This window comes from Pholcus phalangioides, unplaced genomic scaffold (genome assembly GCF_987345545.1).
Source record: "Pholcus phalangioides strain wild (caught in Gottingen) unplaced genomic scaffold, Ppha-v1.0 ptg000015l_1, whole genome shotgun sequence".
Classification (NCBI taxonomy): Eukaryota; Metazoa; Arthropoda; class Arachnida; order Araneae; family Pholcidae; genus Pholcus; species Pholcus phalangioides.
The window spans coordinates 23079423-23091739 of NW_028301608.1; the positions used below are offsets into that span (position 1 = coordinate 23079423).

Genomic DNA, 12317 nt, shown 5'->3' on the forward strand with positions numbered 1-12317 from the left:
ATATTTTCGCACAGTGCAGGAAAATATAGGACCGACCATCTGCTCTTCCTTTTTGCATCTGGAAGGGTTGTTTATCCTTACCTCTTCGTTCCTCTCAGAAAAGACAGAATAAATTCCTCTTCCCACATTTTGGCCATCCAAAAAATCATCAAAAATTTTCCCTGATGTCACACACACACTTTCAACTCGAACAGTGGAGTCTTAATTGAGGATGGGTCTCAACTCAAAAATATATTGTCTAAGCAAATATCAGAGATGAATACCATCTTTCATATGTTAAGATGTCTATTCTGTATAGAATACTGTACTGAGCATTGCTAATCAGTTTTTGTTGAAATTAGGGCTATATAAATTGGCACTTTATTATTTCATTTTGCAAAATTTGATATGAATTATTCATTGTAAGTCCTGTGCAACCTTCAGGAATTAAATAAATATCATAAATAAAGAAATATTACCAATTTATAATATTAACTCACTTGAGAACATGCAAATCGGAAATTTGGGTATCTTTCCATCAATTGCACAACCGAAGACCAGCTCCTTGCACACTTTCTGACAGTTTCTTCATAGGGCCAAAGCCAAGCACAATCAATATGGCAATTCCCTATGGCAATTATCTTGTGCTGACTATCACCATTACGTTGAGAGAAGAATTTTCCACTCATCTGTTTGGCACTTTCGTAACTTTCCCTAGAACTAGAGAAATTTTTGCTTCAATACGATGAAATGATTTGATCTTCATTAAAAATAATAAAAATAAAACATCCTTCTTTTATGATGAAGTAAAATAAAAGTGCCGAAATGTAACATTATGGCAAATACATGAAAATATATATGTCAAAATAATAGAACATATCCATAATCTCATCATGCATTATTAGAACCAAAATGAGAGTTGAATGTGTATTTCAGTTAGCCAAAGGGACAGCTTAATAAAACATAAGTCAATGAAGAATAGATAAAAATGTTCAGAGAAAGCTTCTACAATACCAGTAACTAATCGTTTAAAAAATTAAGAAAATGGGTATCATCGTTCAAAAATGTGGAAAGCTTAACAATGGAGTACAGTTAGAAGGCATATGCTCCTTAAAAAGACAAACTCAGAAAATAAATAGATAAAAGACAACAAACTCTTCAAAAATGTGAAAAGCTTAACAGTAGAGTTAGAAGGCATATGCTCCTTAAAAAGACAATAAACTCAGAAAAACAGATTCTAAAAAAATTCTCTCTTCCACATCAAGTATTAAATCTAAAATGTTGAGATGAAGATGTACATGTGCTCATCAATCTAACTAACGAACAGATATCTGAACATAATAATTTTGTGGCTTGAAATATACTAATTTTGTAATAATTGAGAAACAGCTTAGGTCAAAAACCAACAATTTAAGGGTTTGTCAAAATAATGGTCTACATGGGGTTTTTTTAAGCAGTAGAGAAGACACAATAAAAGAGTCTGCTGAGTTAGATGAAAACTTTTTCTTTTTGCCTGGAAGTAACATATACTATTATTCTATCAAACTCCTGTGGCTTATGTGGGGAAGAAAACAATGAAAACAATGGTGACATAGATCCTTGTTCCAATTCTATAACTCGCGATTGCAGCTATCTAAAGTGGCATAGCAACAACATTTGTTGGTTTCTGCACAAACTTACTTAAGAAATGTGTAATGGAAGCTTCATAAAACAATATTCAGTCAAAAACCAAATTTGACAAAAAAAAATGTAACAGACATCATTATTTGACCAAACCCTTCAATTCTTCAGCTATCAAGGTCGTCACATCAATATGACTTACTCCATCATACTTAACCAGCAACTGTAACAATTCTGTGTTCAAAAATGGTAGCAAAATGCCATAGGCTGTCATACCTATCATAAGGTAAGTCAATACTTGTAAAAGCTTCTCTAGTATTCAAATTCAGTGCATATGGTTGCCAGGAAAACTGTATATACAAGATTGTCCCAACTTTCATAACACACAAACATGCCTGTTTTCCAAAAAAAAAACCTTTTTCAAGATGTTTGTATTGCAATTTTGCAAAATTTCTCAACAAATGCACATTATTAGGTGTGATAATTGGTGCTGCTAACTGTATTTTAATTTAACAGCATCTGACAAATATGTGCTTTGTATTTTTATTTTTGAAAACTAGCAACTATGTAAATTAATTTTCAATATTTTTCAATAATTAGTGTTAGGTTAAATACTAATCCCTCTTTCTTGTTCATAAGGAGGACCCTCATGATAATACGATTTCGGGATGAGATTACTCATTTGTTCAACCAACCTAAAACCCAGGCTCGTAGCCAGAAATTTTGTTTGGGGGGCACTTTCATTTCGGGGGGGGGGGGACCAAAGTGATAGAAAAATAGATTTGGCCATCTTTTTCCTTTTTTCATGTCATTTTCTCACATTTTGGGGGGACCAGATCTTCCCCTACAGAGTCAACTATCATTTATAATCTCAGGGTTATGAACATCCATAAAAGACACTAATTAAGATGAACTTTTAACCAGACTTGATAACAAATACTTACAAGTTACTGATCTGAATGACATTAATCATTTCATTAGCAGTGTACAGAGCATCATAACTTCTGGAGTTTTCTTCAGGAAGATGTTTTGCAATCCCGTAGAGTACTTCCAAGTCCATAACCAAATCATACACCTACAATAAAACAATAAAAATATGAAGCCACATTCAATGAAGCTTCCACTCAAACCATCAACGAAGTTTCATGTCTATAGCAAGCAGAAGAATGGCCTGGGAGGCCTCAAAAGAGGGGTCTCCCAAAACTGAGATCTGGTTGAAATTTGAGAATTTGCCACATACAGCCTCAGAAAAATTACTCGGCCCTGGACCCATGATGCTCTTAAAACAGCCTTGGATGGAAGGGGAAGTATGAATAGTCAAAAATGGGATGGAATATTGTTCAAGTATGTAGGCCTACTATTTATTTCAAATCTGTTTCATCCTGGGTAATTTTTGTGTTCAAATTTTTCTTTAAGTTGAGAGGGATGAGGAAGCATTGTTCAGTCCATGCATTTTTCTTATGTTGCCAGGAAGTTGCAGAAGATAAAGTGCCTAGCCAGTGATGTTTCATATATAGGAGTTATTGAGCAGCTGGCTTGAAATGTTGTTCTAGTGACATCTATCAACTATTTTAGAAATCAGGAGCAACATTAGAGTTATTGCAACAATTACTAGTGTGTCTACATCAGTGTTTCTCAACCGCAGAGACCTAACACTAGTCGCACTGGGTCGTGAGTGATCGCATTTCCATTTTCCCCATTAGTTTCTCATTAGTTGTGTGTATAACCGGGCCGATCATTTTTGTCGCACCACGGTCATTTTCTGCACACGAGGGCTAATTAGACCGGGACCTACAATTTATTGCCGATTCCGAACGGCAGGCTTGTTTCTTATACTCATCAAGAGGTTGGTACGCTAACTCCTCGATGGGGGCCCCCTGCGGTAGCAATTTTTTGCTGCGGTCAAGTCACCGTTTTCGTTGTACCCCTGTGCCAGGAAAGTTTACTGACAAGGACGAACCGGGTATCGAACTCGCGACACCTCTAAACATCCTTTGGTACTTTAGGCGAGTATCTTATCGACCAGGCTACCGCGCCCACCGGGCCTTCCACTTACACAAAAGACATTTACCAGGCCGCAGGCTTCCAAAGGTTGAGAACCATTGGTTTACATTGCAAAGTTTAGCACCATTGCCCTTGTAGTTATGCAGACATAATATGTAGTTTAACCAACAAAATTAATACTTGTTATGTTATGCAGCAACAAATTTGTTACTGATGATATAGATTTATTTACTAGTGTTATAGATTTATCTATCAAACAATTGGAATCTCCTCATTATATTCAACGTCTCACTGAATACTTCTAACCTACCCAATGACTGGAAAATTAATAAGATAACTCCCATCCATAAATCTGGCTCACTCTCCCACCCTCTCAACTTTAGACCTATTGCATTCACCTCCTCTTGCTGCAAGCTCTTAGAACACATAATTGCCAAGAATATCCGTATCCACCTCGATTCTATTAACTTTTTCTTCCCTAACCAACATGGATTTCGATCATCGTTATCAGTATCTACCCAATTAACACTTTTCATACATGACTTAACAGACTCCATTGATAAAAACCTCCAATCCGACATAATTTTCCTAGATTTTTCCAAAGCATTTGACAGGGTGCCCCATAATAAACTTCTACTAAAACTTTCATACCTTGGACTAAATGTTCAACTGCTGAAATAGGTGGAGGCCTTCCTTATTAACCGTAGCCAGTTTGTCTCGTACAAGAGCCAGAACTCCCATTTTCTTCATGTCAAATCTGGCACACCCCAGGGCTCAGTCCTCTCGCCATTATTATTTTTAATTTACACAAATGATCTACCCGATTCCATAAACTGCCGCATTAGACTCTTCGCTGATGACTGTGTCATCTATAAAACAGTGTCCAATCTTTCTGACCAAGAATCTCTCCAACACAACCTTAACATTATTTCCAAATGGTGCTCAACCTGGGAATTACCCCTCAATTTCTCAAAAACTGTTTTTATGAAAGTGACCCGTAAAAGAATCCCTCACGAATTCCCCTATTCTATAAACGACTCTTTGATCTCTGAGGTTTCCCAATATAAATACCTGGGCATTATAATCTCTTCCGATCTCCGCTGGAACCTTCACGTTGATTATATCTTTAATAAATGTCTCCAAAAACTGTTTTTCCTTCGCCGTAACCTAAAATACTCCACTCGTCATGTTCGTCACTTGTGCTACCAAACATATATTCTCCCTGCCCTCTCCTATGCTTGTGAAGTCGGGGACCCCCACACCCAAACCAACATGGACAAATTAGAATCCATCCAAAATAAGTCCACTTGTTTCATTTTTAACTGTTGGTCTTCATCTGTCTCCATAACGGAAGTCAAGTGACAACTCAATATCCTACTGCTCTCCTCTCTTCGACTTATCTCTCGTTTAACTTTTCTTTAAAAACTCCTCCATGGGGTTTTTAATATTGACACATCCAATATTCTAATCCAACCTTCACATTTCTCTGTTAGACTCAATCATTCCAAAAAATTACAGCCCATCTTTGCCTCTTCGGATTGTCACAAATTTAGCTTTTTCCCAAGAACTATTATCGACTGGAACAACCTACCATCAAATATTGTAGATTGCACTACGATTTCCAAATTTTCTCGTACCATCAATCGACACTTTTGCCATATATAATTTTGCATCCTCTTGTATAGGCCTCGGCCAATCAATATTGTATAAATAAAATAAATAAAAACAATAATAATCAAAGAATTGCAATAATATGATACATACTATCAATAAAAATAAATTCAATCCACTGAAATACTCAGAAATAATTCTGCACATACCTGCCTATCTAAAGCTGCTATATCAGCTTGTTGTAACGTAAAATACTTCTTGGGATCTGGTGGAGAAATCATTGTTGGCGAGCCTCCACCCAATATTGTATTGCATGCCATTTCAATATAGTATGTCTGTCGCAAATCTTCAAGAGTGGCATTACGAGTGATCGTGAAACTTTGCCTTTCTGTACCTGATTCATAGAAAATAACAAAAAAGGTAAGTTGATTGTCCAGAAATAAAAACATGCCAATTGAAAAAAATCTTGTTTGAGCCATTTGCATTCATCTGTGAGCGAAATAATCTGCAAACATTCAGTATGTGTCATAGCCAAACACAATAAACCGCATGTAAGATTTTGTCCCCTTATCAATGAATAGAGATGTAGAAAATTTAGAGAGAGATTGCAAATGAATTAATATTCAATGATTTTAACACTAGAAAGACCAATGTTTAATTTAATACTAGTCATTTTGACCAGAGGTTGATTGTCACTATTTACTCTCAATTTTCTTCACTTTTTATCATGTTTAAATGAACATATGAGTGTAGGTAGACAATAAAATATGAATTACAGGATTTTTTTAAAATAAAATTACATAAATCCATTTTATTTCAAATTTCCAAAAAATTTCTTGCTTCATAACCGATAAAAAATCATATTCTGAACATTGTAACTGGAGTTGCAGTATGCGCATCACACCTTTTGGATTTTACAATACTATCTTTATTACATTAGAAATCAATTTCCTGCTCAGATTTCTTAACCATTGGAAATGTATAGCTTGTTTTATTGCAAATCAGAATCAGACATTGGTGTCTTTTTTTCCTGATACAATAATGCTTGTTGTTATGGTTAGCAAAAATTCGGAACACATTTGATTCTCTAAGCTTTTCAGCTCATTTCAACAAGAGAAGGGAATAACCTTTTCAATTTTTTTTTTCTTTCTGCAAATCGACCAAGCATTTATGAAGAATAAGTCAAATGTCACAGAAAACATACATTGACAATGAATGATACCCACACCGAGTACTTATGAACCATCTGAATAACACCATACTTTGTTTTGTTTCCTCCCTAAAAAAACACACAATATAGCGCCTTTAAGTGGTATCAAAATGTTTTTCACATAGGAAGGGGAATTCTCGTTGAATCTAATGTGAAATTTTTTTCGACCCCTTTATTATTATACCTTCAAAGGTAATGACAATTTGGTGGTGTTATTAAAAAAGTATTGGTGAAGTAAAACAATCATCAAGTGGTCATATTTCTATTAGCTTTCAGATAAGGTTCGGAGAATTGCATTTTTGTTGCCAAATTAGCATTTTTATTTCATCATTAGTCGGTTAGTAAGAATGTCTTTAATTAGCCAAAGTAAACCCATCTATATGAGAGTAAATTTTAGGTCACAATTTGACGAAATATTTGTTGCTCATGCAATGAAAGTGTCTATAACATTACCGGTCATGGTATTTTTAAGTAAAACAAAAAATATCTTGACCAATTTTTTATTTTAAACTGATGATAGTGGGATAGCATAATGTTTGAGTATTTTTCGGAAAATTCATAAAATTTAAACTCTCTAAACAATATATATACCAATATGAAAATTGAGTGAGGTCATCAAAAGTAGTCAAAATGACCAGCTTGGTCCTTCCAGTGTTAAAATGAAATATACCCAGCTGCTGAGATTGTTAAGCCATATTCAGGAAAATTTAAATTCTGTCATTTTGTATGATTTGATCTAGGGCGAGTATCTCTTGAGATCTATTAATCCACGTGTCTCTGTAGCAAGAGATAAATCATTAGACTTCTAACTACTTGTTGCTCCACATTTGATGCAGAGACCTATGCATTGATAAAACCTCTAAAGATTGTTATTATTGATTGTGGTAAAAGGACAAAACATAAATTTCCCCCCCTTACCATAGCATAGCGGGATGTTACATATATTTCATCGAACTCTGACCATGCAAGTCTAGAATGATTTTGAAACAATTTTCAGGTAGACTTTTCCTTTTTAACATAAGTCAATCTGATCTTTTCCTCAATCATAAAACATCAGAATTATTGAATACTACTACTTAACCGTACATGCACCTTGTATTCCTCTATGATATTTCTAACGAATTGGTACATGCCAGAATGCGTGTATAATTGCTGTGAACCTAACGTGAAGTTTGTTTCTGTGTAATGCTTGTTACGTGTAATGCTGCCATCTGCCATCAATGTTTTTAACTATGAGTGAAATGTAGAATAATTGACTGTAAGAATGTGAGTATAGTGGACAAAACTTTCACATAATTCTGGAAATAATGCACCGGCATTTAATAGAAAAAAAGACTAACCATTTAATCCTTGCAAAGGTATACCATCAGCGGTCCATACCAAAGCTTCACATCCTGCGTTCCATCTCAGGTGGACCTCTCTTCCCAACCAGTTTTCTGGTATGTCAACACGGACCTTTCAGAGCAAATGACAAAGATTTTGATGTTATTAAATGACAAATTTGAACTGCTTTAAGTATGAAGCTATACAAGGTAGTCACACAAAAACCTAGGGAGATATACAGATGCCCCTAGCAGCTGCAACGAATACGAAATACATTTGAGATATAAGTTACGTGTTTCAAAGTATATGCTTGAGACTAAGGGGGAAAAACAAAACCTTAGCTTTTGCAGTTATGGTCACAGCAACAAAATTTCGACCAGTTCAAATGGCAGCATCCACACATTGCCAAGTCAGGGCAACTACCCCGAATGTGATTTTTTCTCATTTTTGTGGGTACATACTTTGAAACACCCATATCTTAAATTTCCTTCACATCTGCTGATCGTTGTGGCCATTATTTTTCTAAATTACAATGACAATTACCTATATATTACAGTAAACCAACAATATTACAGTAAAAGCTCTTTTCTTGACACTGCAGCTCTTTAAAATGATTTTTCCTAATCCCCAGTGTCTTCTCCAGCATTCTAGTGCATGCCAGGTTTGCATTAGCACCCAAGAATGACTATTATCTATGTACTATGTAGGACTACTATATTTAGTTTAAAAAAAAGCAGCCTAATAATAAATGTGAACCTATCGCCCAAGGAGGAAAAAATTGTGACCCACGGCACTTGAAAGCTGAGTACCACTACTTTATATTCCTGGCGTCCCAATAGGGTGGGACTGGCAGGTCTGCAGCTTGGGTGGCAAAGCCGTAACTAGGCTGGGGGTAACTAACCAACCGGGCACTGCCCCGGCGCCTCAAGGAAAATTGGAGGCCCCACACAAAAAATTCACACTTATTTTGCATAATTTTTTTCCTTTTTACGAAAAAATTCCCCAAGGAAATGCCTGCTCGAGAACCCTGAGAAGTTATGCTAGGGTCCTCTGCTGGGTGAACGGAATGATTCTCATTAATATTTTTTCTTCACCTTATAAATTCACTATAGAGAGTCATGTGATAAATATCCAACCTGGGTCCTGCAAAAAATCACAGCATAGAAATATTAATATGTGTACACCACAATGGAGGAGGGCTAACAGGGGCTATGTCCTCCCTCCAGCATAGTTTTAAGTTTTATATGCCGTTAAAGGTATAATTCACAACTCTTTCTGGTACAGCATCCGGGCATCAAACCTATGTATGTTCTTGGCTTGGGACAGAGTCTGTTTTTTGCATGAGCAAATGAGATTAATGCCTAGGTCCCACAAATTTTCAGGACCAAAAAATTGGCAGTTTTTTGCATTATAGACAGAGGTCCTTCCCCCATGCCTTAAAGAACACTCTAGGAGGTTCCCAAGAATTCATATTTCCCCAGGACCTAAATAAAGGTGCTGGCTTGGGGGGATTCTGTCAAAACCTTAGACTTGTGAGTTCTTTGTTGTGGGCGAAATTTTGAGCTATTGCTTCGTTAAGAAGTCAAAATGTAACTCAATGCAGTGCAAATATTTTTATTCCGTTTTGTGGCCCCCAAAGTTTAGTGGCCTAGTGCTGACGTTAGATTGAGTATGACAATGCAATAACATCATTAATACAAATACAATGCCACAACAGGCAAAATGCCCAACGAAATAGCTGAAAAAGCATACTGTTTGCAAGTAAGTGTAATTTTAAGGTGTAATTTTTTGTGGGTTTTTTCATGGGTTTTTCCCTGACCCAGGGGTTTTTAACTTTTTCAGCCGTGACTGAAAATCAATAACAAGATTAGTTTAGAATCCCTCTTGGGACTTTTTCTTTTCCTAAATAAGTGAAACCGGTGATGCAAAACATGCATTTATAACAGGACTGACTATAAGTGGATTTGCACGACCCATTTCAGAAGCACCTGTGAATCAAGATTGGTTTGTGACCATAGCTTAATAATCTTTGGCTGTAAATGAATTTGTACAACCCATCTAGGCAGCTCCTGTGAATCAAATTTGGGTTGGGATCCTAGCTCAAGAGCCCTTGGATGTTGCTGGACGTGGATGGCCGATCTCAGAAGTCCCTGTGACCCAAGTTTGGTATTTAGAACCACCTGCTGTATCCTATAATTTAAATAGCATTGAATAGAATTATTAATGTATTTCTCTTTAGATAGATTATGACAACGGAATAACATCATTGGAGAGCCTATTGCTTGCAAACTAGCGCAGTTTTAAGGTATAACTTTTTCTGGTTTTTTTATGGGCTCTTTCCGAGTTTTTTCATCTGGTTTTTTTAAACACACTCAAGGGTTGGGCAAAATCAGACCAACCCTGCCAACTGAGACAGTCGAACCAGTCAAAGTCCAGCCCTGCCTCTAGCTCCTTTCTCTCTCCTTTATAGATGACTGAAGAAAGTCATCCACTGGAGCTACAGCGAGCAAAAATAAGTCGCATGTATGTGCAGTACTACTATAGCAGTCATGCGCATACACGCAAAATGTTTTCGCTAGTGGTAGCTTTCAGTGGAAAACCAGCCTTATAGTTAGTTAGTCCCACTTGCAAGCAGGTGTGAAGGGTGTTATTGTACCAGGCTGTTAAATTTTAAGGGTCACAAAACGGAATGAAAATACTTTGATTACATTTCGACTTAACCATTTTACCAAAGTAATTAGCTTAAAATTATTTTGAAGACCTCTAAAATTCAAACATTAAACCCTCTTTCTAGGGATTTCACAGAACCCCTCCCAAGTCAAGAGAAGGATGCAGGTGCATCTAGTGCCTCAGTGCTGGACCAGAGAGGGCGCCACAATTTGTTTGATTTTTTAAATTATTCAAAATTACATGAAGTAGGAATAAAGCATGCTTGCCCGGTTGCAAGAGTATCTAGTTGCGGCAGCGTGTACTGTTGCCAAATTGTATAAATTTTTTGTCAAATGTCTTTTTTTTTTATGGCCATGAAATAGTAGTTTTATGTTCATTTTCGGGTTCCCGTGTAAAGCTGCCGTGCACCAGGATATTCATGGTTACGGGGAGAGGGGGTGGAAAAATTTGTTTTAGAGGGATTTTTTTAGTTGCTATCAAGATACATACATATATTTTAGAGGGGGGAACGAATGAAAGCATCCATCTTAAAGGGCCGCAAAGCTGTTTTTGCACCGGCCCGCAAAATATTTAAGCCCGTCCCTGCCCACTTGTACGTGTAGAAATCAGGCACCCCCAGTTTAATATGCAACACACAATTAAAGCACGGAAATTACGAATAGGAGTTCACACTGACTTTGAACCAGTGGGTGGACCACGTAGGTCCGAATGAAGCTCCGACTTTGGTGGCCGTGAAGTTGCCCATTTCCATGGCCTCCTTGAAGGGGACCCGTCCACTCGCGCTGAAATGCAACAGGGTCGGCAGAGAAGTCCTCACGGGGTACCTCCGGCCGTACAGGTTGACGTCGGTGAAGTAAAGGGGAGAGATGAACTTCTCGACCCTCTCCAACGTCGCGCGTCTGTTCTTGGTCAAGCTGGCCATTTAAATGCCCCGGTTCACAACCTCTTCACGTGACGCAGATGCTACCTCAAAGAAATAGCCTCCTAGAGACAGACAGATGTTTCTTCAAAGACCTGAAGCGTCTTTTCCCATGTTCATGTCCAGGTGGACCTTTGCAACGAGGGCACAGAGGGGGAAAAAACCAAATATTAATACTGGTGTTATTTATTGACAGATGTGTGTGTACAGTGTACACGTAGGAAGGTGTATTGTGGGAGTTATACTTGGGACATGGTCCCTCCATCACGAAGGTAATTTTTGTAACGCCGGATAAATACAGATACACTGATCTGGGTTCGAGTCCTTTCTGGGATATTTTCATATTGATGTTGCTGTTTAAAATCAGCTCTAAACTGTGAGTTACGTTTCGATTGACTTTTACCAGGAAAGGACTGGTTGTGAATATTCACTGACCATATTTTGTGAAGCAAAATGTGGATTTTCAATACTGGATAATGCCAATTGTCGCCAAAAAAAGTTGCCAATGGCTGGGATTTTTTTTTTTTTTTTCACGTACTGGCTTTTGGCAAAAAAATTATCTATGTTTAAAGTATCGGTGATAAATCTCAAAAAGTGGGTTTCCTTGTTCGTGTGCAATAAAAAGAAGAGAGGAATGAAAAGATGAGTGCAGCTAAGGGGGTTGTCCAGGACAGCCCTTATCAGACGCAGGCCGGTGCGTGAATAATTTCGGGGCTGCTTGGCTCCGATTTTATATCTTTTGTTGGAGAGGGGCAAGGCCGCACTTACGTATTTTGCGGCAGGGTGCAAGAGAAGGACTCGCATCGTGAGGATCCGGGTTCGAACCCCACCGTCTCCGCAGTGGTGGTCGGCTGAAGTTGGTTTCCTGTGGTTCCCAATTTCGAGGAACAAATGCCAGCCGATCTTCCTATTGAGAAGTCTCGCCACAGAAAGCAACAGGCCTACAATAATATAATTATTCAATCATTACACTTCACTCAT

At 37.4% G+C, this 12317-nt stretch overlaps 1 protein-coding gene across 1 annotated transcript in view; it reads right to left on the reverse strand.

Moving 5' to 3' along the window:
* Positions 1–11558, reverse strand: part of LOC149075686 (alpha-mannosidase 2C1-like) — a 31156-nt gene extending 19598 nt beyond the window's left edge. Inside the window, exons 1-5 of the mRNA XM_089243172.1 lie at positions 11094–11558; positions 7765–7879; positions 5424–5608; positions 2544–2674; positions 480–699 (exon numbers count right to left, since the gene is read on the reverse strand). Of these exons, the coding sequence (XP_089099298.1) occupies positions 480–699; positions 2544–2674; positions 5424–5608; positions 7765–7879; positions 11094–11339 (897 nt within the window). The 5' untranslated portion in view covers positions 11340–11558. The remainder of the gene's footprint in view (positions 1–479; positions 700–2543; positions 2675–5423; positions 5609–7764; positions 7880–11093) is intronic.
* Positions 11559–12317: the final 759 nt, after the last annotated feature.